We start from the raw sequence: 27,135 nt of genomic DNA, 5'->3' as shown, positions 1-27,135 counted from the left end.
TTATTTTTTATATGTCAATAAACTGATTCTAATAAATTTTTATTATAAAGAATAGCCAAAGCAATCCTGAAGGGAAAAAACAGAGTTAGAGAACCTATATTACCTGACTTTAAGACTTACTATAAAGCTACAGTAATCAAAAGAGTGTGATATAGGTGAAAGAATAGGTAAATAGATCAATGGAACAGAATAGAGAGCCCAGAATTAGACCCACACAAATATAAGCAATTGATCTTTGACAAAGTAACAAACCCAATTCAATGGAGAAAGGATAGTCTTTTTAAAAAATGGTGCTGGAACAACTGGGTATCCATAGCAAAAAGTGAATGGAAACACTAACCTTAAATCTTTCACAAAAATGAACTAAAAATAGAACATACACCTAAAGGTAAAATGCAAAACTATAAAACTCATCTATATATGTAAAAGGCTAATATGCAAAGTATCCTCTCGGGAGTTCGACTGGGAGAACAGGAGTTTGATTGCTTGCTATGACGTGCACTGACCACCAGGGGCCAGCACGGAACATGGCAGGCAACCAGCAGCGGTGGGGTGCTGAGGGAGTGAGGGAAGGAGGAGGTGGGGAGGGGGCGGGGAGGGGAACCTGATCAGCCCTAATCGCCAGCCAGGCCTAGGGACCCTACCCATGCATAAATTTCATGCACCGGGCCTCTAGGAGAGGATAACACAAGAAAACTTAGATGAGCTTGGGTTTGGCAATGAGTTTTTAGATATAACCCCAGAAGCATAGTCCATGAAAGAAAAATTAAAAACACCTGCTCTCTGAAAGACACTATTAAGATAATGAAAAGACAAGCCATAGACTAGGAGAAAGTATTTGCAAAACATTTATCTGATAAAGGGCTTGTATCCAAAATATACAAAGAAATCTTAAAATTCAACAGTAAGAAAATAACCCAATTTTTAAAAGTAGGCAAATAATCTGAATCACTCACCAAAGAAGATATACAGATGACAAATAAGCATATAAAAAGATGTTTGACATCGTATGTCATTAGGGAAATGAAAGTTAAAACAATGAGATCCTTCTAAATATCTGTTAAATGGCTGAAATCCCAAACACTGACAACACCAAGTGCTGACGAGGATGTGGAGCAATAGGAACTCTGATTCACTGCTAATAGGAATGCAAATGGCACAAGGCACTTCAGCAGACAGTTTGACAGTTTCTTAGAAAGCTAAGAAGTCTTGTCATATGATCCAGCAATCATGCTTCTAGGTGTTTACCCAAATGAATAGAAAATTAACTTCCACACAAAAACCTGCACATGAGTGTTTATAGCGACTTTATTCATAATTGCCAAAATTAGAAGCAACCAAGATATCCTTCAGTAGGTGAATGGATAAACAAACCATGGTACATCCATAGACTGGAAAGTTTTTTTAGAAAAAAAAATGCGCTATGAAGTCATGAAAAGACCGGAGAAGCCTTAAATGCATATTATTAAGTGAAAAAAAAGCCAATCTGAAAAGTCTCCATAATGTATAATACTGACTGTGTGACATTCTGGAAAAGGAAAAACTAGAGACAGTAAGATGATCAGTGGTTGCAGGGGTTGAGATGAATAGATAGAGCACAGGGGATTTTTAGGGCAGTGAAACTATTCTGTGTGGTATTGTAAAGGTGGATACATGCCATTTTGTATCTGGCAAAACCTGTAGAACTTACAACAAGTAAACTGTGGGCTTTAATAAATACTATTGTGTCAATATTGGTTCATCAATTGTAACAAATATGCCTCACTAAGTGGAAGATATTAATAAGAGAGGAAGCCGTGGGCAGGAAGGGTGTGTGTGGGGGGGGCGGGCGCAGCAAACCTAAAACTGCTTTAAGAGTTAAACGTTAATAAAAAGAAAAGGAAGAACCATTTCTTTATCTTCTTACATCAACGGAAATACAGCTCCGAGCCCCCTCCATCCTGCTAGGAGCTGTCCCGGAGCTCCGGTCCTCACTCCTGCCACACACCGTCCCCAGGGTGGTGCCTTGCTAGCAGGGACGGTGAGGGGAGGGAACACGGCACAGAAAGAAAGAAGTCGTCCTGTGTTTATCCCCTGTGGCCTGAGAGCAGCTCCTAGAAAGCTCGGTTCTGACCGAATTCCCTTCCTCTGGCCTCTGGCAGAGGAAACACAGGAGGAAGCAGGGCTTGGAGTCGACCTGCCACACGTGGGTGACTTGTACTGACACCTCGGAGGACTGACTCACTGGGAAGTTACAATAGACGTGATTTCCCCTTGAGGCCTGAGGAATCTCCCCTGTTGCTCGTGTGGTCATTGCATCATGCCCCAGATTTGGGTGGGGCTCTTGGTTTGCAGGGCACATTTGTACACTCATGTAACTGTCCAGGGAGAATCCCACCACGCCCTGTGCCAGAGGCTGGCGTTAGAACCATTTGCACGGTAGAGGAGCCACTGTCATCAAACCTGAAAGCCCAGTAGAGAGAACAGGTACAGCCTGGCCGGGTAGCTCAGTTGGTGAGAGGATCATCTCAATATGCCAAGGTTGCAGGTTTGATCCCCGGTCAGGGCACATACAAGAATCATAGAGTGGACCCAGCCGGCATGGCTCAACTGATGAACCAAGAGGTCCTGGTTCAATTCCTGGTCAGGGCACATGCCTGGGTTGTGGGGTGTGCAGGAGGCAGTTGGTTGATGATTCTCTCTCATACTGATATTTCTATCTCTCTCTCTTTCCCTTCCTCTCTGAAATGAATAAAAATATAGTTAAAAATAATAGTCAACTAGTGAATGCACAAGTAAGTGGAACAGCCAATTGATCTCTCATCAATCAATCAATAAAAAATTAATAAATAAATAAAATTAATTAATTAATTAAATCAATAAACTAAAAAATAAAACAGTTACAACACAGGTGTAGAGGAAGCAGAGAAGGTGGGGTGTGCACCCAGCTTTGGTGGGGGGGTGCTGTCAGGAGGCCTTCCCTGAAAAAGTGACCATGTAAAGGGAAGACGGAAAAATGCGTATTAGGAGCCACATCAAAAGCAGGGCAGACCGTGGGGATGTTTCAGGCCGGGCGAGCCCAAGCAGGAAGAGGTTCAGCAAGGAGAGGCAAAGTGAGGGCCTGAGACTGGCCAGGGAAGAAGAGCCCAGAGCTCTCAGAGTCAGGTAATCCAGCTAAGGGGGTCACACCTTGTCCTAAGGCATCAGAAAACCATTAGGAAGTTTTAAGGGGCAGGGAGGGAATGGCAGATGTGCTTTTGGGGAGACAGCTCTGCATAGAACAGTGTCTGTGTTGTGATCCCATGTATGTAAGAAGAAAATGCATGTGTGTGGGTATGTGGCATATAAATGCATTAAAAAGGACTGGAAGGATAAGAGGCTAAACTGAAGCTAAATGTGTGTGTGTGTGCGGGGGTGGGGGGGCAGGGAGGGCACAGCTAAGTGGTCAGGCTAAGAAAAGTTTAAAGATTTATTCTATACACTTAGTATGCATGCCTCTTTAATTTTTTTTAATTGAGGTATGGTTTACATACAGTGAAATGCATAAATTTCATTCCTGATCAACTCTCCCTGTGCCTCCCAGAGACAAGAACCATTTTGATTTATTTCATCATGGACTAGTTTTGCCTGTTCTAGTACTTCCTGTAAATGGAACCATAGAATATATTTTTGAGCCCAGCTTTATTCACACACTATGTTTTTTATACTCATACTTGTTACACACATTGGTGGTTTGTTCTTTTTTATTCTTTGCATTGCTAAGTAGTAATGTATTATATGAATACTAGTGGCCCGGTGCACGAAATTCATGTACATTAAAAGGGAATTAATTAGAGGAAATATTTTAACACTGCTATTTGCCCTTTCTCTATAATAGAAGTGTCAGAGATGAAAGAAAATTAGTAAAATGTATATGAAAATCTCCCTCCTTTTAGTGTCTGGGGTGCACCACAGGACCCAGAGTCAAGTCCCTGCCCCCCCCCCCCACCCCGCGCATGCCTCGAAATCATGAGAGACCCAGACCCAGCCGGCCCCCCCCCCCATCAAGCCCCGCAGGGCGGGGGGTGTGGCCTCAGGTCCCCCGGACCCAGCATGAGGGCGCAAGGATGTGAGGGCGTGATGACCATTTGCATATTAGTTCTTTATTATATAGGATACCAAATATGTTTATCCATTCTCCTGGTTATAGATTTGGCTGCTTCCAGATTGAGGCTGTCTATAATAATAAAAGCGTAATATGCTAATTAGACCGGACGTCCTCCAGACGACCTTCCAGATGAAGCTGGGGCTGTGAGGGAAGCCCGGGTCCCAGGTGCCAGAGGGAAGCTGGTGCCAGCAGCCGGGGGAAGGAAGGCCTACTCTTGCATGACTTTTGTGCATCGGGCCTCTAGTTATAAATAAAGCTGCTACGAACATTTTTGCACAAGTCTTTTGGTTGACATGTGTTTTCATTTATTTTGGTTAAAGAAGCGGAATTACTGAGTCAAAATGATAGGTATTTGCTACCCTTGTGAAAATGCCAAGCTGATTTTCAAAGGGGTCACACCATTTTATGATTCTACCAATCAGGTATGGTTGCTCCGTATTCTCACCAGCTTGGTATTGTCCATCTTTTTAATTTTAGCAACTCTAGTGCAGTGTAGTCTCATTACAGCTTTACAACTTCATTTTCCTGATGACTAGCGGTAACTGACATATTTTCATGTGTTTATTTATTCACATTGGATATTTTTGCGAAGTAGCTGTTCTTATTTCTGTTCAATTCTGGGGTACAAGTCGTTTGTCACTTGTATGTATTATGACTGTTTTCTCCCAATCTGTGATCATGCTATAATTTTGTAATTTCAAAAGTGTTATATAAATGGAATCATATAGTAGGTAATCTTTCAGGGTTGGCTTTTTGATTCACATAATTTTCTGGATGTTGTATGCATTAATCATTATTTTCTTTTTATTGCTGAATAGTATTCCATGGTACCATAGTCTCACTATTAGCCCACTGAGGGACATCTGTCTTGCTATTCTGAATAAAACTGCTATAAACATTCATGTACAGGTTTTTGTGTGAGCATAAGTTTTCATTTCTCAGAGATGAATGCTCAGGAGTGAAACTGCTGAGCCACATGGTAGTTCTAATGTATGTACCTAGTGCTAGAAATTTCTCTCACAGCTTTAGTTGTGCCCAACAAATTTTGATATGTTGTATATTCATTTTTATTCTGTTCAATGTATTTTTGGACTTTTCTTGAGACTTCCTCTCTGCCCTGTTATTTAGCTGTGTATTCAGTTCCTAAGTGTTGGGAGATTTTCCTGTTATCTTTCTGTATCACTTTCTAGTTTGATTCCATTGTGGTTGTAGATCACACTTTATGATTTCAATTTTTTTTCAATGTGTTGAAGTTGGTTTTATGGCTCAGGATATGCTCTATCTTAGTACATGTTCCTTGGGTACTTGAAGAGAACATATATTCTGCTGTTATTGGGTTAAGTGTTCTAGAAATATTGATTAGGTCCTGTTGGCCAATGGTATTAGAGTTCTTTTGTGTCCTTGCTCATTTCCTAAAGGTTGTTGAGAGAGGACTGTTGATCCACCTATAATTATGGATCTGTCTATTAATCTTTTCAGTTTTATCAGCTTTTACTTCATGTATTTTGCAACTCTCTTGTTTGGTGAAGTCTCATTAAGGATTACTGTATCTTCTTGGCGGATCGACCTTTTTGTCATTATACTAATATAGTGTAATTTTGTCCCTGGTAATTTTCTTTGTTTTGAAGTCGGCTTTATCTGATATTAATATATCTACTTCTGCTTTCTTTTGATTAACATCACATGATGTATCTCTGTACATTTAGTACTTTCAACTTGCCTATATCATTATAATTGGAAGCGAGTCTATTGTAGACAGCAAATAGTTGGGTCATGTTTTGTAGTTCACTACCAATCTCTGTTTTTAATTGGTAAACTTAGCCCAATTAAATGTAATGTAATTATTGATATGTTGGAACTTTAATCTGCTATTTTATTATTTGTTTTCTGTTTTTCCCCTCTGTTTTTTGTTGTTGTTTCTGGTCTGTAGTTTTCAGAAGTTTGACTATGATGTGTCTTGGTGTGTATTTCTTGGCTTTATACTGTTTAGGATTCACACAGCTTCTTGAATCTGTAGTTTTATGTATTTTTCCAGATGTGCCAAATTTTCAGTCATTATTTCTTTGAGTTAAAAATAATAGTTAAAAATATAGTTAAAATATAGTTGGCTATATTTGGCTGCTTCCAGATTGAGGCTTTTTTCAGCTCTGCCCTTTCCCACTGGGACTCAGATGACATGAATTTTAGACCTTTTGTTATAGTCCCGCAGATCCCTGAGGCTCTTTTAATTCTTCTTCAGCTCATTTTCTCTCTGTCGTTCAGACTGGATAAAGTTATTGTTTTATATTCAAGTTCATTGATTATTCCCTCTGTCCCCTCCATTTTGCTGTTGAGCCCATCCACTGAGCTTTTTGTTTCAGATAATATATTTTTCAATTCTGAAATTTCCATTTGGTACTTACTTATCTCTTCTAGTTTTTGCTGAGATTTTTCTAGTTTTTATTTGTTTATGATTGTTCATTGAAGCATTTTCAATGATGGCTGCTTTAAACTCTTTGTCAGATCATTTTAACAGCTGTCATTTTGGTGTTGGCGTCTATGGATTGCTTTTTTTCATTCAGTTTGAGATCTCCCTTGGTCTTGATATGGCAAGTAATTTCCTCTTGAAACCTGGGCATTTTGGGTATTATGAGAGTTGTGAGACTCTGGATCTATTTAAACCTTTTATTTTAGCTGGCTTTCTCTAACATGCCCCTGAAAGGGGTTATGAGGGTGGGGAACACCACCTCATTACTGTCAGGTAAAGGTGCATGTACACATCCCATTCTCAGCCTCCATTGAAATCCAGGAGGTGCTCCTAATCACTGCTGGGTGGACTGGGAATTCTGGCTTCTCATTAGGCCTCCACTGATGCCTCCCCTCCCTGGCTGGGCCAGACAGGAGTGCTCATTACTGTCCACTGACACCTTGGGGTTGAGGAGTTGACCTCATTACCATTGGGCAGTAGCCAAAGTCCTGACTCCCTGGCTAGGCTTCCTCTGACACCCCACAAGTGTGTGCGGGGTGCTCTTTATTGTTTGGTGGGGCTGAATGTCCAGGCTTCACAGAGGTCTCCACTGATCACAGAGGGTGGAAGGGGGCTCATTACTGCCAGTGGGTATGAAAAGCTTGGTCCCCTATTTGGCTTTCTCGGATACCCCCATGGTGAAGGCTCCCCTAACCTCATTAACTATAGCCTGGCCAGAGTGAAGTCTAGGCTCCCCATCTAGGCCTTTGCTAGTGGAGATGGTACCATTGTTTTTTCTGCAGTTTTTGCCTGGAATAGAGAGATTATTGTCTTAAAGTTTTCTGTCTTGCTAAGCTACCCCTTTCCTGGTCCTTTGGCTAGAGAGAGCAGGCTTTTCTTTGGGGGCCTCCTCCGCACCCCACCCCCCGCCACTGGACTCATTGGTGTTTCCAGCTTGTTGGCTCTTTAGCTCCAAGTTTGGAATTACAAGGCAAAGAGAAAACAGAGATTTTTCCTACCATGTTATTTCTTGGGGCCAAGGTCCCTACCTGGTCTGCATTCTCTCCCTCCACCTTCAGGGCCTTTTATGTTAGTTTTTAATATAATGTCTAGGTTTGTATTTGTACTTAGCAAGAGGAATAGGGAAAAGTACATCTACTCCATTTTCCCAGAACTGTTGTCCATTTCTTATATACTTAACACTTATAATCTGTGTGAAGAAAAACAATGCATAAAATGTGTTATTAAAATGTTTATAGTCAAAAAATGATATCTAATCTTGCCTCTTGGAAATAATCACTGATGATCATATAGAGTAGTTTTTTTTAGATGTAGATATAGATCTTTAAAAAACATAATTGGAACATATTAAGGTTTTTTTGATCAAAGTACCAGAAATGAATTTATGCTATGTAAAGAACCAGAGGAATTAGCAGAAGGATACTGGAGCATCTCATAAAATCCATTTCTAAGCCAAACTCAGAGGAGTTGCCTCTCTCCTACCTCCCTTTGTCTCCTCTGCCTATTCTGTTGGGTCTTATCGCCCTCTCCCAAGGTCACCAAAACCTCCATGTCGCCAAGTCCAATGGCCACTCCTCTGCCCTCATGTTGTGGACCTTGCAGCAGCGGTCCCCACTCCCTCCTTGAAACACTCTTGCTTTGAGTTTCTGTGACATCATGCTCTCCTTTTACTTTATGAGCTGTACCTTCTGAGTGTCCTATTGCTGATTCTTCATGTACCACCTCTTAACACTGGATGCCTCAGGGCTGAGCCCTAGTGCCTCACTCTCTCGTCACACAGTGCATAGTCTCAGTGATCACTATACTCAGAGTAGCTCCCAAATTTAGAGCTGCCACCCAGACCTCTCCATTGGGGTCAAAATGAGATGTAACTTGGCCAAATCAGGACTCTTATTTTCCCCTCTCAAATTGTCCTGCTCCCAAATTTCCCCCCTCTCCACGAATGTGACCCTTAAATTTTCATTGAGGGAAAAGACAGATGGGGACCAAATATCTGAAAAGGCTGCCCACCCACTTGAGTGCCAAACTTTGATCAGCCATGATGCCAAGTCCTCTGGCCACCTTCTAGAGAGATTTTGGCCTGAGCTGAAGGCTAGATTTTCTTAATCCATTTCCATCTGGTTCAGACATAGTGTCAGTCCTTGACCCTGGCCTGTCAGCATTGGTGTTCAGTATGCCTTCCTTTGTTTTCCTCTTCATGGGTATATTTGGTAAGATGTTGGGAGCCGCTGCTTCTGTGCCTGCTGTCCTGCCACAGCAAATAGCCCCGTAGGCTCCTAAAGAGTTCTAAATGGGACTAAGTGTGCTAAATGGGACTCTTGAAATCAGTGTCTGTTTCATGAAAAGTTGTATAAATCACATCTGGCCAAGTATCAGGAGGAGTATCTGAGATCAGTTCTGTCCACAAACATTGATAGTTTCTTTTCTTGTTAGAGAAGTTTTTCTTGCACTAATAAACCATATTCATGAATGATATAGAGAGGGGAGAGATGTATATAATTGGGCAAGAGCTTAAAGAGAGAAGGAGACTAAAGAAGGTGGACATGCCAGTGTCTGGGAGCAATTACCTGTTGCCGATTAACAGAGAGACAGTGGGGTGCTAAATGGTTTTCACTCTGGGAGGGAAGGAAAGATGATGGAGGGAAGTGATGATGGTGGAGGGAAGAGATGATGGTGGAGGGAAGAGATGATGGTGGAGGGAAGAGATGATGGTGGAGGGAAGAGATGATGGGCTGGACCAGTCTGTGCCCCATTTTTTTCCACTGGTAAAGCATCTGCAAGTCACAGTGCTCCATAAAATCTTCTTTGCCCAAAACTATGAAGTATTCATGCCTGTCTTCCAACTGAAGATGATTCTGCAGAAATCGAGCAGCCTATAATGAATGCAGTTTGTCACAACCACAATCTTTTTCCATATCCCGAAAACCAGAAAGCTGCCAACACATGTGCAATTGGCCTTTCTGGAGCTTTTACATCTCCATTCATTTTTTTGGCCTTGCTATTCTGTGAGCATTTGCCGACAAACAAGATAACCTGCTTTTGAAAGGTGGCAGGTTAAACAGTCTCCAGGGCCAGGTGCCATGGTTTAGCCTAGAGGCCCATAGAATTTCATTGCTGCCTGGAGTTTATACCTTAATCTTAGTCTCTTTTCAGTCATTTCAGTTTGCCCATCTCTAGCTCCCTTATGGGTTCCTTTAATGCACCTAGAGAAGCTAACTTGCCTAAGACATGCCAAGAAAGGACATACATCACTTACCAGCTGAGAACACTCTATGCCTGTCTCCTCATTTTTAAGATGGGAATAAGAGAGTATCTGCTTCTATAGATTCAATGAGCTAATTCATAGAAAACACCTAGAATGGTGCCCAGCACATAGTAAGCTCTCAGGTAGCATTAGCTGCTATGATTATAATTATTATATGCGAAGGCAACTTCATGCATCCTGTTTTCTTTTCAGTATCCTTCCAGATGAGTGCCTCGGTAGAAGGGAGTCAGAGAGACCTGGGTTCAAATTCTGCTTAGGCTGCTTGCTCGTTGTGCGACCTTGGAAAGTCAGTTAGCCATCAGGAGCTGCATGTTCTCATCCTTGGATGTTCAGAGTTTTGGGGGGTTGTTCAGAACCAATGAGATCATGTGCTTCAAGCCCTAAGCACAGAATCTGGTGTAGAGTCAGTGCTGTGTATATGTTGGCATCTTTCTCCTTCCCTCCACCATCCTTCGTCTCATTGCTCTTGGTCTTAACCACAGTTGTCTTCCTGAGCTTTCCTGGGCCCTTTCCTTGGTAAAGGAGAGCGTGAGCAAAGTTGGGAAGTAGGTAAAGGCTTGTCTAAGCTTCCTTCGCGGTTCCCACTTTGTGCACACTTCTACGTCATCCTGCTCCCTGCGCGGCCCACTCCCTCCCCCCCAATGCCATCTCCACCTACCTTTTCATATTTCCCTCCTCTCATGGCCTGGCGTCCTTCCTCCGCCCACTGTCCACTGTCGCTGCCATAATAGACTCATTTGTTAGCTAACTGTCCCTCCAGGAATCTTACATCTTGAAAAATAAGGTAGGACGGGGGAAGTGAGTAACCCGAACGCATGGGGAATGAATCACTGACCATGAGAATTCAGGCACTTTCTTGTGCAAGGCGTCTTCCCTGGAAGCCTTAAATTATAACAGAGGCGAAGCGGTGCTCTCAGCTCCATCTAGGAAACCATAGGGAGCGTTTCCTATGAACCTGGCGCAGGAAAGAGCGCGGGCTGTGGGAGTCAGGCCAGCTCAGCCACAGGAATGCCACCACAGGAACTTGGGCAAACAAATACCCGACTCCCCCTGTACCGCGGATTGTGAAAAACTGTGATTATGTTGTAGAGTAATTATGATCACTAATTAGATAATCAAGTGAAAGTACCCAGCATAGCATCTGACATAGAGCAGCCCTTTCCTTTCTCCCTCCCTCCCTTCCTCCCTCCCTTCCTTTCTTCCTGTTTTCTAGGCTGAAACTTATAGACAACTGACATTCCTATGTAATATCATAAACATGTTAATTCTTCTAGCTCTTTTTAAATATTATAGTAAAATACACTTGACATAAAATTGATCATCTTAACCATTCTTAAGTGTACAGTACAGTGGTGTTAAGTACTTTTACATTGTGCAACTGATCTCTAGAGCTCTTTTCATCTTGTAAAACGGAAACTGGTACCCATTCACCGATAACACCCCACTCCCCTCTCCCCCAGCCCCTGGCAGCCACCACTCTATTTTCTATCCCATTTAGCCCAGTCTAGAACTCTCTAGGACTCTAAGGGGCTATATGTACCCCATATAAGTGGAATCATATTTACCTTCTTGTGATTGGCTTATTTCACTTAGCATAGTGTCCTTAAAGTTCATCCATGTTGTAGCATGTGTCATAATTTCCTTCCTTTTTAAGGCCAAATAACATTCTACTGTCTGTATACACCCCGTTTTGTTTAGCCATTCATCTGTCGATGGACACTTGGGCTGCTTCCACCTTTTGGCTAGTGTGAATAATGTCACTATGAGCACGCGTGTGCAATGTCTGTTCAAGTACCTGCTTCAGTTCTTTGGGATATATACCCAGAAGTAGAATTATTGGAAGGCAGTCATTCTATTTTTAATTTTTTGAGGAACCAGCATAGTTTTCCATAGTGGCTGCACCATTTCACATTCTAATCAACAGCACCTAAAGGTTCCAACATCCTTATATCCTTGCTAACACTTAGTTTTGTTTTATTTTGGTTTTGATAATAGCGATCCTGGTCTATTTTCATCTTGTAAAACTGAAACTGGTACCCTTTCAACAATAACACCCCACTCCCCTCTCACAGGTATGAGGTTATATCTCATTGTGAGTTTTCTTTTTTACTCTTTCTTTCTTTTTTTAAACTATTTCTTATTTTTTTATTGTTGACACTATTACAAATGTCCCCCATTTCCTCCCCCTTTGCCCACCTCTACCCAGCTCCTGCCCCCCTCCCCTGGCCTTCACCACTCTGTTGTCTGTGTCCGTGGGATGTGTCTGTATGTTCGTTGGCCACTCTTCACCTTTTATACAGTTTCCCCACCTCCTTTCCCTCTGACCTCTATCAGTCTGTTCCATGTATCCATGCCTCTAGTTCTATTTTGTTCATCAAATTATTTTGTTCATTAGATTCCACATATAAATGAGATCCTATCTGACTGGCTTATTTCACTTAGCATAATGTTCTCCAGGTCTGTTCATGCTGTCACAAAGGATAAGAGATGCTTCTTTCTTACAGCCATTGTGTAAATATACCACAGCTGTTTAACCATTCATCTACTGATGGGCACTTGGGCTGTTTCCAGATCTTAGCTATTGTAAATAACGCTACTGTGAACATAGAGGTGCATATATTGTTTCTGATTGGTGTTTTGGGTGTCTTAAGATATATTCCCAGAAGTGGGACCACTGGTCAAAAGGCAGGCCCATTGAGCAAACTCCATGTTGTTTTCCATAGTGGCTGCATTTTCACCAACAGTGTGCTAGGGCTCCCTTTTCTCCACATCCTCGCTAGCACTAGTTTGTTGGTTTATTGATGGTAGCCATTCTGGCAGGTGTGAGCTTGCTGTGGTTTTGATTTGCAGTTCCCTAATGATTAGTGATAGGGAGCAAATTTTCATGTGCCTATTGGTCATTCCTTCTGTGCAGGAATGTCTATTCAAGTCCTTTGTCCGTTTTTAAGTTGGAGTGTTTGTTTCATTGCTGTTGAGTTTATAGAGGATCTTTGTATACTCTGGGACTCACTTGTTATCAGATGTATGATTTGCAGATATGTCCCCTATGCTGTAGGTTTCCTTTTCAGTCTCTTGTGGGTTTTGTTGTTGTTGTTTTTTTTTTGTTTTGTTTTGTTTTTGATGTGCAGAGTTTTAAATGTTGATGTTGCCCCATTTATCTAGTTTGTCTTCTGTTGCCTGTGCTTTTAGTGTCATGTCCAAGAAACAATTGCCAGGTCTAATGTGATGAAGGTTTTCACCTAGTATTTTTTTTTTAAGAATTTTATAGTTTAAGATCTTTACACTTGGTCTCTGATCCATTCTGAATTAATTCTTTATGATATTGAATCTTCCTGTCTAACAACAGGGTATGCATTTCCAGTGATTTGCCTGCTTTTATGTCCCTCAAAAGTTTTATTTCATTCAGGTGTTGCATATTTGTGATGTTTATTTTCTCTTCTTTTGTTCTTTTTGTTGCTATATTATATGGGGTCTTCTTCTAACATAATTTCTGTTTTGTTATTTGTAAAATTGAATAATATAAATTTTTATTTTAATTTGTGCCCAATCACCTTACCTAGTTATATTTTTTGTTATAGCCAGTTTTTTTGAGGAATTATTTTGGGTTTCTATGAACATGTTGAGGGTGAAAAAGTGAATTATGCCAATTTTATGTTTGGCAAAGCTATAATTTCCAGTGAACCTCAGTGGTGACATGACATATAGTCTTAGAAAGTACCTTGCCCACGCACTCTTCCTGAGGTTACTCGAAATGCCCCAGCTGAGCAAGAAATGAATCACAATAAAGAACTTGTAAATAGGGGTGGCATGGCACAAAACAGGCAAACAAAACAGTGAGCAATGAAATAAATCAAACTTAAAGCCTCTGTCCAAAACAAACATTGCTGTTATCATAGTTATTACATTTACTATCAATGTCAAAAATAATTACTTAAAGAATTGTGATGTATTAAAATATTTACTAGAAATCAGACCTGTATTAAAAGAAAACATAATATTATAACATTAAGTCCTGGCCAGGTGGCTCAGTCGGTTGGAGCATCATCCCGTACACTAAAAGATTGTAGGTTTGATTCCCGGTCAGGATGCGTGCAGGAGGCAACCAAAGGATTTTTCTCACGTCAATGTTTCCCTCTCTCTCTCTCTCTCTCCCTTTCTCTCTAAAATCAATAAAAACATATCTTCGGGTGAGGAATATATATATATATATATATATATATATATATATATATATATATAATATTACAACATTAAGATTAAAAGAGTGGCTAAAATCACTGATTCAGATATAATTTTAAAAATTATTTAGGAATTCTAGATTCAGATCTTTGTTAATAAACTTGAAAGTCTTGATTAAAATGAATGATATTGTCAAAAACCTAAATTCACAAAATTGACATGTGAGGAAGTGGAACACCTAACTCCAAAGACATTTTCAAAAGGATTCCTAACATAACTTAGAGGAGAGGCACTGAGGTCACTCACTGTGGGGCAGCCAAGGCCGATCCCAGATGAGCAGGAGGTGCCACGGCTCTCCTGGGCTCTAGGCTCAGTTTCTGGTGTGGATTTACCACTTTCTAATCTGAGCAAGTCCTTCACTACAGTCTCCACTTCTTATCTGTGGAATGGGAGAGGTGCACGGGATGATGGCTATGGTGCCCTCCTGACCTCACAGTCTATGAGTATGTATATGTGTAGAATTTGTGAAATAGAAAACATTACTCTCCGAGCCTGACTATGCATCAGAATCATCCAGGGAATGTTTTATTTCTTGGCCCAATCTCAAAGGCATCTAGAGTTGGGCAGCAGAATTGTATGTGTTAGGAAAGTACCCTGATAGTTAATAGACAGCATTGTTGAATGCTTATTTTGTGCCAGGCACTGTTCCAAACATTTTCCACCTAGTAATTCATTCTGATCAACCTTGAGCTCTCGCAGACCCCCAAAACACATCTGGCATGTTCTGTCCTCTTAGGTAGCACCAAGTCAATAATAGACACAAATGCAAATTGGGCATCAACACCTTATGGTAATATTTGGTCATAGGTGTCATCAAGATGTTCCAGAATATGTTAACTACGAACTTTTCATAGACTGCCTTCCAAATGAAAACACAACTTAACCATTCTTACAAAGAGCCTCAGAACCCCTTCAAGAACCCCAAAGTGTCTCAACCCCAGTTTAGGAACATCGATGTAGAGGATTTTAAGGCAGCCCAGCCCTGCACTGGTCTACCCGCCTGTAACTAGGAATTAATGAGTATTTATGAAATAACAACTTCAAACAAGTGAAATAACAACTTCACAAGTGCCCTTATGAAGGGCAGCAAGGCATTGGATCACCACCCATAAAGATACAGAAAGGATATGTGAGGTTAGGTAACTATGTAAAGGGTCTTAGAGTCATGCATGCCCCCACCCAGTTTCCCCTAATGTTTACAGCTCATGTAATGTGGTGCAGTTATCAAAACCATGAATAACTGGTACAATACTGTACAATACTACAGTCTTTATTTGGGTTTTAGCCGTTTCCCCCCTAATGTCCCCTTTCAGTTGCAGAACCCAGCCCAGGATCCCACATTACATTTAGTTTTCGGTGTCTCCTTAGTCTCCTCCAATCTGTGACAGTTCCTCAGTCTTTCCTTAGCTTCTATGACCTTGACACTTTGGTGAGTACTGGTCAGTCATATAGCATTTCTTCCCATTTAGGTTGGGAATGATCTTTTCTCATTAGATTGCATTTTTGGGATATATCTCAGGGAAGTGATGTTATGAGCGTCTCAGTGCATCATATCAGGGAATACATGATGTTGATATGCCTTCTTATTGGTGATATTAACTTAGATTGTGAGGTTTAGGTAGTGCTGGGTTTCTCCACTCTAAAGTTAGTACTTTCCCCTTTATAATTGCTCAATTTCGTAGGGGAAATACCCTGAGATTAAGCAAATATTCTGTTTCCTCTCAAATTTTCACCCATTGATTTTATTTTTTTAATTTTTAAAAATAGGTTTCTATTGATTTTAGAGAGAGAGGGAGGGGAGAGAGAAACACATATGTGAGAGAGAAACATCAATTGGTTGCCTTCCATATGCACCCGGACTGAGCAGGAATCGAACTGGTGACCTTCCAGTGCATGGGATGACACTCAACCAACTGAGCCACACCGGCCAGGATAACCCATTGAATTTAGTGCTAAAATCAATGGGTTATCCTGGCCGGTGTGGCTCTTGCCTGTAAAATTACTACTGTGGTATTGGCCTAATGGTGATTTTGTATTTCTCTCATTCCTTTCTCATTTATTAATTGGAATTCTTTTGTAAATGAGACCTGTTTCTTCTCCTCCATTTATTATTACTTTAAAAATATTTTTTTATTGATTACAGAGGGGAAAGGAGAGAGAGAGATAGCAACATCAATGATAAGAATCATTGATTGGCTGCTTCGTGCACACCCCTTTCTGGGGATTGAGCCCACAACCCCGGCATGTGCCCTTGACCGGAATCAAACCTGGGGCCCTTCTGCAGGCTGACGCTCTATCCCCCAAGAAAAGATGCCCTCTTCCCTGCCCTCTGGGGGGCTGCCTAAGAAGATGGGCCCAGGTAGACCCCGACCCTCTGACCAGTCCTGCACAGTAGGGAAGACAACCCCTGTTTTGCCTCAAGGGGTCATGTCAACATGGCCCTGTCCTGTTCAGGGTCCCCAGTAAAGACTCATCCTTACTGGTTCAGAAGAGGAACTGGAGGTGAGGGCAAACCCCATTGTTGACTGTTTCGACACTCCCCCACCACGGATGTGGGGGCATTCCCATTCCCGGCAGCCACTGAATTTCACAACAGCTCCTTCAGCCTGGTGGAGAGGGGGGCTGGGAGCAGGGTGCCAGGAAGCCAAGCCTTGCTAGCCAAGCCTTTGAAAAAAGGCATCATCCCTGGGGAGAGTGGATGCCACCTTCTTCCCCTTCATCTCTACCCCAAAGCCACTGGGTTCTGCTGACGAGTCATAAGAAACGGCTGATGACTGACTCATCAAACGGAAATGAGCGTGCCAGAGGACCAGGCGGTGAGCCGGGTGAACCCCCAGGGCAGCTCGGCCAAGGATCCCGGCTGGGCCCCCAGAGACTTGGGCAGGCCCTGCCTCTAAGAGGAGCTTAGGGACAAGCTCTAGATGGCCTAGGTGCCAGGGAGGCTGGCACACCGGGAACTCTGCCCAGTGCCCATCTGTGCAGAAGCCCTGATTGCTTCCAGTGAGCAGCCAGGGACCCTAAGGCCAGGAGATAGGAGAGTCTCAGGGCCTGGAGAAGGAAAGACGGGCCTGCAGGCACAGGGGGTGTGCGGGGAGTACCCTGCAGCCTCATGAAGAGCAGTGTGTTCTGACCCCTCCCCCCCCCCCTCCCCAGGATGGGCTGTTGCAGAGGGGTGTCGGCTGAGGCTGTTCATTTGCATCTTGTGTTTGCATCAGTTACAATGGGGCACAGTAGAGCTGGTGACTCATTCCTGCCTCACGACACAACGGACTTATCCATTGCAGCAGGGCTGGGCAGAGGGGTCTCACCCCGGTTCCCACGGTAAAGCCCGTGCTCCAGACTGGAGGGCCACCATGGTCATCGCCCAGTTCAGCCGATAATGCTGCTTCCGTGAGGCCAGTCCTCTCTTTGGAGGCGGCAGCTGTGTAGACAGACATGGTGGCCTCAGGGTTCCCAGCAACTGGGCGCCTGGGCCACCAAAAGCAAGATCATGTAATAGTTGACTGAGGCTTCACTGTAGGGTGGAAGTGTGAATTGGTTTTATTTTTCTTCTAGTAACTGCATGTGATGGTGCTGAGGCGCGGCATGTGCTAGTGTCAGAGCCACTCGCTGGGCTCGCATCCTGGCTTTGCCACCTCCTCGCTGTGTGACCTTAGGCCAGTTGTTTAGCTTCTCTGTGCCACAGGTTTCCCTCCACTTCCCCTAAAGGTGGTCTAACCTTCAGGCCTCTACTGCTAAGCACCCCTCACTTGCAGGGGGCCCTCCAGAGTAAAGTGTCAACAAAACTGCTCAGGTCCAGCTTTTGTTCCTGGTGTCCCCGCTCCCCAACCCTACCCCTACCCCCCAATGCACACACACTCGCACATGGAGGTTTGCCTATCCAGGTGAAGGAGGGGCCCAGCAGCCTGCAAACTGCCTCCTGGTTCAGGGCTGAGGACTCCCTGCCTGGACTAGCGTGAGGGCTCAGCAGACGAAGGCCCGAAGGTGACTGTGAAAGTTGCCCCGGGAAGGCCCAAGGGCATCTTCAGGCATGGAGGTGACACTCACTGAAGCCCCCAAGGTCCGTGTCCTGGGTAACTGGTGAGCGGTTTGTGGAGCTCTGCCCGCCACCTCGGCAGCAGGAAGGTGTGGGACCTGGAAGGCTGGTCTGTTCTCTGGGCTCTCAGTCCGTGGCGGTCCCAGACCTTTGCACACGCTGGCTCCTCTTTCTGGAACATCTGCCTCCCCATTCTCCTCAAACTTTTCTCCTGATTTCCTTATTCATGTTTTTTTTTTTTTTTTTTAAAAAAATATGTTTTTATTGATTTCAGAGAGGAAAGGAGAGGGAGAGACAGAAACATCAATGATGAGAGAGAATCATTGATCGGCTGCCTCCTGCATGCCCACTACTGAGGATTGAACCCACAACCGGGGCATGTGCCCTTGACCAGAATCGAACCCGGGACCCTTCAGTCCGTGGGCTTTATCCACTGAGCCAAACTGTCCAGGGCTGTTAAATTGTTTGTTAATGTCTGTCTCCTACCAAGGAGATGGCCTGTGTCACTCAGTGCTGTGTCCATACCACCTGCCACACATAGGTGGTCATCAATTACTTGAAAGAATAAATGCATGCAGACCGCTGCACCATCCCAGGACATCACCGAAGTGACGTGATGCTGGACAGCTCACGAGGGCTATGTTTCCCTGGACGCTTGGTTCCGCCCCGGCTGGGGGAGCAGGAGGATGTGCCTCCCGGGGCCCCGTGAGCTGACTGCCGGTCAGGCAGCTGAGCCAGCCTCGGATTCCATAGCTCTTTGCATGTTGTTTGCATGGCTCAGCTCTGGGTGCTTCTGCTTGTGGTTTCCTGGTCTGTCCCCAGTTCCACAGAGCTGGACCGCGGCCTCCTCGGCTTCCCTCCCTGGCCTGGCTGGCTTGGTGGGCAGTGGCGTCTGCCTGGCGGGTGAACGCAGTGGAATTTCTGAGGGAAAGAGTGGTGGCAAGACTGGGGCACCATAGCTTTCGTGTCCTGAAAGCTTACCCAGCACATCCACCACTGTGACATTTGATCTTCCCAACAGCCCTGTGGGGTCAGTGCTCTCATTATCCCATTTCACAGATAAGTAAACTGAGGTTTGGAAAAGTGAAAAAGTGTGTCCAGAATTGCATGGCTAGCAAATAGCAGAGTCCAGATCTGAGTCCAAGTCTGTTGACCCAGAGGCCAGGCTTATTCACTGGCTTACCTACCTGTTGTGGCTCCAAGGGACCTGGGGGCCTCACACATCACTGAGAGTCGGGCTGGTCCTTCTGGAGACTCTTAGAATTCAGCCCCTCCCACAGTTCCACATCGGGTGCTGAGACCCCCTCTTAGATCCCTTCCTCGTGGCCCTCCAGCCTGAGCTGAGCACCCCTGTCTCTCAGCAGGACAAGGGAGAGGGGGGCAAGTGGAGTCTTTGGGTAACTGGTAGCACTGCAATGCTTCAGAGAGAGCAAAGAAACATGGCCAAAGTAGAGGTGAGGGCAGGCGAGGAACGGTGCCTGGGACTGGGCACCCTAGCAGAGAGGGTGGTAGGGGGTCACGTGGGGCAGCCCCCACCAGGCCTTGGCGTTGGAGCCCCCAATGCCCTGAGAGGGATCTCCGTGCTCGTCCCTGGGGCTGAGGGATGCAGGCCTGGAAATTCAGAAAAATCCCCAAGCCATTCTGCTCGTTTCTGGAGGTCCTCCGGCCCAGCCTACTGGGGTCTGGCCACTCCCTGGGCATTTCCCAAGCACTTGGAAACATGACCGCCTTGGGGCAGACACGTCTCCACTCCTGTCCCTGACCCCTCGCTTCCTGTAGCATCGCACCACTGGCTGCAGGAGCACTCGGAGCCGAGCCCCCGGGAGCCATTCCAGCCCTGGAAGCAGCTGAGCCCCCTCCTGCTGTGCCTACAGCACCCAGGCCATAGCAAGGCTGGCAGCACTGGGCTGGGGGGGCCGTTGTCTGTGCCATCTGCCCTGTTGGCTGTGCGCTCCTCACACCTGGGGGTCCCCGGGCTGACAGTGTCCGTTTCCACGCAGGCGATGACTCAGGATGCAGCCAGGGGCTACGACGTGCACAGAGGACCGCATCCAGCATGCCCTGGAGCGCTGCCTGCACGGACTCAGCCTCAACCGCCGCCGCTCCACCTCCTGGTCAGGTAGGTCTGAGAGAGCTCCGGGGTGCTGTGAAGGTCCAAGGGAGCCTCGGGAGCCACATTGAGCCCTGGACCGGGCAGATTCTGGCTCCAACCCTGTGTGACTTTGCAAACCCCTGGACCTCACCTGGGCAGGTGCTTGGCACAGCCCCCAATGGAGGTAGGCCCTCAGTATGCAGCAGTTTCTCCTGTCGCCCATGCTGTCTCCCTCATCCTGCTCAGGGCTGCATCTTGCTTCCTTAGCATACGCTACAGCCGCGGGCAAACTACGGCCCGCCGGCCGGATCCGGCCCATTCGGCTGTTCTATCCGGCCCGCAGAGTCGAAAGAGCGGAGGGTTCTCTGCTCTCCCCTCCGCTCCTTTACTTTGAATTTATATTAGTTCACACAAACACTCCATCCATGCTTTTGTTCCGGCCCTCTGGTCCAATTTAAGAACCCATTGTGGCCCTCGAGTCAAAAAGTTTGCCCACCCCTGCAGAAGCATAGTCATTATTTAACCTGCTTGGAAATACCATATCGGCTGGTTCCGAAAGAGCGGTTGGGACCTCATAGGCAGCTCTCGGTGGAATCCTGTTCACAGGGAGTAGGAGGCCTCTATGCTCCATGTTTCCCAGGACTGAGAAACAGAGGGATCTGCAGGCTGGGGCAGTTCTTTCTCTGAAGGCTGGTGGCTAATTGTAATAATTCTTATGCTTGTAAAGATTTTTTTTCTATTCCATATCTCACTTGCCTCCCTAACTGCCCTATGAGAGAGATACCCACTGGTCCTTGAACACAGCTTGGTTCATTCCTACCTCAGGACCTTTGCACTTGCTGCCTGGGATTCTTCCTTCAGAACTGTGCCCACTGGCTCTTTCTCATCCAGGTCTCAGCTCAGAAGTCACCGCCTCTGGAGGCTTTCCTTGGCCTTTGGAATTAAACCGATCCGAATCAAACTCTCTCTCACTGGCTCTATAAACTTGTGTGTCACTTAACCTCTCAGGACCTCAGCTGCCTTGTCTATAAAATGAGAATAATGACAACAGGAACCACCTTCCTGAAGGGAGGGTGGGAGGCTCAATGGAGATGTGTTTGCAAGGTCTGACACATGGCAGTTGGACAATAGGTGGTAGTATTTTTCTTCTTGCCTCCTTCCCAGGTTTTGATGGAGCATAAGCTCACAGAATTGAGAGGGCCATCATTAAGTAAAATCACACAAAAATATCTTAATTTTACAAATTTACAAAATCCCATGACCACATGAAACACACTATTCGGGCCTCCAGGACTTTTGGAGGAGCCCCCACCATGAGGTGGGGGCTGGAGCTCCATGAAACTCCTGGTGTAACCACTTCTGCCCCTACTGCTCTCACTGCACACACACTGCACACACACACACACACACACACATGCACAAGCGCCTCCACGTCCACCCCTTTAATTTTTAAGGGTTTACCCTTGCTGACTGCAGGGAAGTAAAAATTAGAATTCTTATTGACACAATAAGAAAGTGTGGGGAAGTTAGAAAGACAAAGTGTTCATTCTAACTTTCAAAAAAGAAATGAATGTGGCTTCCCCCTCCTGGCCTCCAGTCCAGGCAGTCCTGGGAAGTCCCCTAGGCTGTCAGGGACTCAGCCTTGTGTTGGGGTGTTGGGGGCGGACTTCACTGTGGCTCCTCTCCCTATTCTTCCAGCAGTCACTGCTTCTGCCCTCCTTCCCAGCATCTCGGGGACTCCAGCTCCTCCTGTAGGAAGCAGGGCAGGTGGTGGTGGGAGACCTGGTGCCCTCTGGAGGTACAGGGGAGCAGAATCGTGGCCGCTCATGGCCTTTGAGGGGGGACCATAGCCCCTCTCTGTGTCTCTTGAGTTTCCAAGAATAAGAAACTTGTCATTTTGTCCTAATGGGCATGATAGGGTTGAGTGTTGGTACAGTTTTCAGAGCCTCTTACTTCATAAAGGAATGCTCCCGTACAGCCCCAGAGGTCCCCACTTCTCTCCACCCCCAATCTGACCACTGGCCTTTCCCTTCCTAGCCGGGCTGTGTCTGAACTGCTGGAGCTTGCAGGAGCTGGTCAGCAGGGACCCAGGTCACTTCCTCATCCTCCTGGAGCAGATCCTGCAGAAGACACGAGAGGTGAGGCTGGCCAGGGGTGATGGTGAGCTGGGATCGGCTTCACGGTCAAGAAAGAGGCCCTACAGAATGTCAGTTCTGGGGTGCCTGGGCCGCCGAGGGGCTTGGCAAAGGCTCTGGGAACCTGCGAGCTCTGTGTCAGCCGTGGATCGAAGGTTTCTGGGAAGAGGTGTGGGCCTCGCAATGACAACACGTGGTACGTGAGCCAGGGTCCTTTAAGCTGCTTGCGTGTATGTCCAGGTATTGACTAGAAAGGGGGAGGAAGCCTTGCTGAATTCCTTTCCTCAAAAAGATCCATGAAAACAAAGGCTGATGGAGAGTTAAACTGAGACCTCCTCTAACAGGTCAATAAGGAGGTCTCTATGTCTAAGAGGAAGAGTGCAGTTAGAGCTGAGCTGGGCTGGGGTTCCAGGACAGCTGAGTCCCTAAGGGGGATTCTGGCGCTTTACTAAAGAATTCTCTTTAAAGTTTTTTTTATTGCTGTTATTTGTGTGTGTTTTAAATTTTTTTATGGATTTCAGAGAGGAAGGGAAAGGGAGAGATATAGAAACATCAATGATGAGAATCATTGATCGGCTGCCTCCTGCATACCCCTTCCTGGGGATCGAGCCTGCAACCTGGGCATATGCCCTGACTGGGAATCGAACTGTGACCTCCTGGTTCATAGGTCGACACTCAACCACTGAGCCACACCAGCTGAGCTAAAGTTTTGTGGTTTGTTTTTTTTGGTTGTTTTTTTTTAAAAAAATATACTTTATTGATTTTTTACAGAGAGGAAGGGAGAGAGATAGAGAGTTCGAAACATCGATGAGAGAGAAACATCGATCAGCTGCCTCCTGCACACCTCCTACTGGGGATGTGCCTGCAACCAAGGTACATGCCCTTGACCAGAATTGAAACTGGGACCTTTCAGTCTGCAGGCTGACGCTCTATCCACTGAGCCAAACCGGTTTTGGCAAGTTTTTTAATACATGACTGAGTTGGAAAACATTTACCTTTCTCTATTAGCTGACCCTTTACCTATAAGAAGAAAGTATTGGTTTATCAAGACTCCCAAGGTCCCAGTTCTAGCACCACCATTAACCTGGTGCATTTATACGCAAACCAGCTTAGGAGAGCTAACCCTCCCCTGGAGTGCTTAACGCACAACCCAAATGTAAAGGATCAACCACTGTGCAGTGACAGGGGAGCAGGTACACAGTCTATTCAGGAAAAAGGAAAGGAGAACCTTACATTTGAGCCTGCGGGGGGCTTCAGCCCAAGAGTTCTAGGCGGGGCTGAAAGGCGGAAGAATTCTAAATCCCACGCTCAGGTGTGTATGTGCTGTGGTGGGTGAGCGCTATAAAAAAGACAGTGCACAAAAGAATAACTAGAACTTTAAACATATACAGGAAAAAAGTTGCCCCCGTGATCATAAAACAAATGCAAATTAAAATCATAATGAGACAGCCTTTGCCTAGCAAATTAGCAAAAAATTATAATAAGCAATGCAGAGAAGGTTGTAGTGAAACTGGCATGTTCAAACATATAAGATCTTATAAATGGCAAAATCCTTTTGGAAAGCAATGGGGCAATATGTTTAAAAGATCATAAATATGTTTATAACCTTGATCGATTCCACTTCTTGAACTGTATTCTAGATAAATCATTCAAATTATCGAAAAAGAAATTTGCTCAAAGGTTTTCATTGCAAAAGTAATTAAATAGCAAGAAATGATCTCAAATGTCTAAAATGAAACTAGTACATTATAGGTATCTACAAGGAGGAATATTATACAGCTAATAAAAATAATGGATATTATCTAAGGGTATTAACACAATTTAATATGTAATAAAATTACAACAGTAATATTTATTAAATGGTTTAGGGGAAATTGGTTACACATTTGGAAAAACACAGAGTGAGAATCCTAATTCATACCATACAGCAAATGGAATTTTAGATGTATTAAAGACTTAAATTTAAGAAAATAAAGTTTCAAAGAAAATATATGAATAATCACATGATCGGTGCACGACAAAGCAAAATTCCATAAAGGAAAAATTAACACATAATTTATGTACACAAAAAAATCCATACATTTAAAAGCAAACAACAAACTGGGGAAAAAAAAACACAAAAACGTTACAATACAGGTAACAGGTAAATGTATAAACAGAAGGGGAACAAAAGGTGGGCTTAGAGATCATGTAACAAAACAGAAATTCATCTATAATATTATATGTAAAAGACATTAAGAGTAAAAATATACACACTATGATGACTTTGCAGAGGAAAATACACAGAGAAACAGTGTAAGGAGAAGTACGTTGAAACATTAGCAGTGGTTGAGTTTGGAAGGGGCCATTGTGAGTGGAGTTTTTTTCTCATTTCTATTTTCCAAATTTTGTCAGGTGGTTGCATTGCTTTTCATTGAAAAGAAAGAAAAAAGAAAGAAAGAAAGAAAGAAAGAAAGAAAGAAAGAAAGAAAGAAAGAAAGAAAGAAAGACTAGCCCAGCCAGCATGGCTCACAGCGTGGCTCAGTGGTTGAACATTGATCCATGAACCAGGAGGTCACAGTCAGGGCATATATCCAGGTTGTGGGCTCGATCCCCAGGGGCGGTGTGCAGGAAACAGCCAATCAATGATTCTCTCCCACCATTGATGTTTCTATTTCTCTCTCCCTCTCCCTTCCTCTCTGAAATCAATAAAAATGTATTTAAAAAGCAACAACAATAAGACAAGGACGTGCTGCTCTGTCTGTACCTGTGAGTGAGCCTCACCCTCCTCTCCTGTCCTCTCCACAGGTCCAAGAGAAGGGTTCCTATGACCTCTTCACGCCCCTGGCCCTGCTCTTCTACTCCACTGTCCTCTGTGTAAGTTCCGGGGGGCGGGCGTGGGGAGAGAAAGAAAGCAGCCTGCACAGGGCAGGCATAGCCCTCACAACTCGGAGGATAAACACTGAGAGAGAAACTGTCCATCAATGACGCTCAAGATGCATGTCAACCTTCTGATGGCTTCAGCTTAGCCGTCTTGAGAGTCTCCAGTAACTCATGTGGATGCTGTTGTGCCTGGCACATCTGGCGTCCATGGAGGAGCCAGTCACAAGCCATGAAAGAGACCTGTTAGAGAGATTTTATGCCCACCTCATTTTGTACCCCAGCGGTCAGTGTTACCCAATGTAATCACCCCCTATTTGCCAGACCAGGGGCATCAGATGAGTCCATGTACATTGAGTCAATTCACTTCACAGAAGAAACGTTTCCCTCCAGTAAGGATAAATGTGGTTTAGACATTGAAGACCATTCCCACAAAATGAGAGGCAGCAGCAGCACCGTTTAGGTTGACTCCAGCTTTTCAGAGCGCTGCTCTCCTGACCTGGGTGAACAATGTTACGCTTAATAAAACCAAGGCCCTTTCGGTAGAGACATCCCTGGCACCATCTTGCCTATCTGTAACTCACTGCCTGTGGGTTACTTCCAGTTCTTCCTGACCTTGCTCTTGGACATGCGGCTGCCAGGAAATGGGTGCCCTTTGTGGAACATTCCAGAAAAGTAGCAGGTTCTGCTCTGGAATATCAGTGCACTTTCTCCCACTCAGACTTCTCTGCTTGCCACTCCCTCTGCATTGCAGACACCGCACTTCCCGCCAGACTCAGACCTTCTTCTGAAAGCAGCTGGCACCTACCACCGATTCCTGACCTGGCCTGTTCCGTACTGCAGCATCAGCCAGGAGCTGCTCACCTTCATCGATGCTGAGCTCAAGGCCCCAGGTCAGTGCTGAGTCGGCTTGCGCGGGAATCATGCAGGAGGTTCTTCTGGTACTGCCCTTTGGCTATGATCCTCCTCGCCTCTCAACCTTCAGCTTGTCTCTGCCCATGGCCCTGATTCAAAACCTTGGAGTCTCCTCTTTATGGTGCTGTGTGTACCATATGCGCACCAGCATCTGATGGCTGAAAGCAGTGAGTGTAGGCAGTAACTCAAAGAGGAGTTCTTGTCTTGCCCCGTGGTGCTCAATTGGTAGGAGTTTCGTCCAGTACACCAAAAGGTTGTATGTTCAATTCCCAGTCAGGGCACATACCCAGGTTATGGGATCCCTACCCAGTCTGTGGGAGGCAACTGTCCCTGTCTCCTTCTCTGTCTCCATCCCTTCCCCTCTCTTTGAAAATCAGAAAATCTCCTCGGGAAAGGATAGAAAGGGAAAAAACAGGAATTCTTAGGGGAGGCTGAGCAGGAGGTCAAGGCAAGGAGACCACACCATGTGGCCTGTGCCTCTGCTCTGGTTATACAAGTGGTCTCTGAGGCTACCCAGGTCCAACAGCGAAGTCCATGTTTACATGAGGCCCTCGCTTGTTCTCTTTGCTTCAGGAGCACGTGGGGAAATGTATGTGTGGATAGGTTCAGTCTGGCCACGGAAAGTGGCTGGTGTTGGGAATGGACAGGTTAATGGGCGCCATGACAAGTGTGGACAGGGGCCTGGTAGAGTCTGCAAAGTAGGAATTCTTGAGAAATTGCAGGTGCTATAATACACATGCAAATGAGGTAGAAGAAAACTATTGTAGAGCAAGAGAAAACATAATCAAGTATGATGTCCTGAGAGGTAGTCTGATATTAGAGTAATTCATCCCATCAGTCGCTCAAAGGAATAAAGTCAGTAAACAACTGAATAGGCCCCTCTAAAACATTTGATAAAATTCAATATCCATTCCTAATATTTAAAACCCCTCTAAAATATGAAAACTTTTAATATATGGAAGTGTTCTTAATAAGGTAACAGTTCACAGTGCAATACTAGA

General features: G+C 44.9%; 1 protein-coding gene across 3 annotated transcripts in view; it reads left to right on the top strand.

Moving 5' to 3' along the window:
• The window catches only part of PIK3R5 (phosphoinositide-3-kinase regulatory subunit 5), a 71,729-nt gene that overhangs the window by 24,339 nt on the left and 20,255 nt on the right, over positions 1-27,135 (top strand). For all 3 annotated transcript variants that reach the window (XM_080678005.1, XM_080678004.1, XM_080678006.1), the window contains exons 2-5: positions 20,134-20,252; positions 22,263-22,363; positions 25,148-25,216; positions 25,974-26,112. In XM_080678005.1, the coding sequence (XP_080534131.1) occupies positions 20,147-20,252; positions 22,263-22,363; positions 25,148-25,216; positions 25,974-26,112 (415 nt within the window). In that variant the 5' untranslated portion in view covers positions 20,134-20,146. The remainder of the gene's footprint in view (positions 1-20,133; positions 20,253-22,262; positions 22,364-25,147; positions 25,217-25,973; positions 26,113-27,135) is intronic.

Source organism: Plecotus auritus, assembly GCF_963455305.1.
Source record: "Plecotus auritus genome assembly, chromosome: 7".
In the NCBI taxonomy this organism is placed as follows: Eukaryota; Metazoa; Chordata; class Mammalia; order Chiroptera; family Vespertilionidae; genus Plecotus; species Plecotus auritus.
The sequence above is the reverse complement of the archived record's forward strand: the minus strand, read 5'-3'. Positions and strand labels throughout refer to the sequence as shown.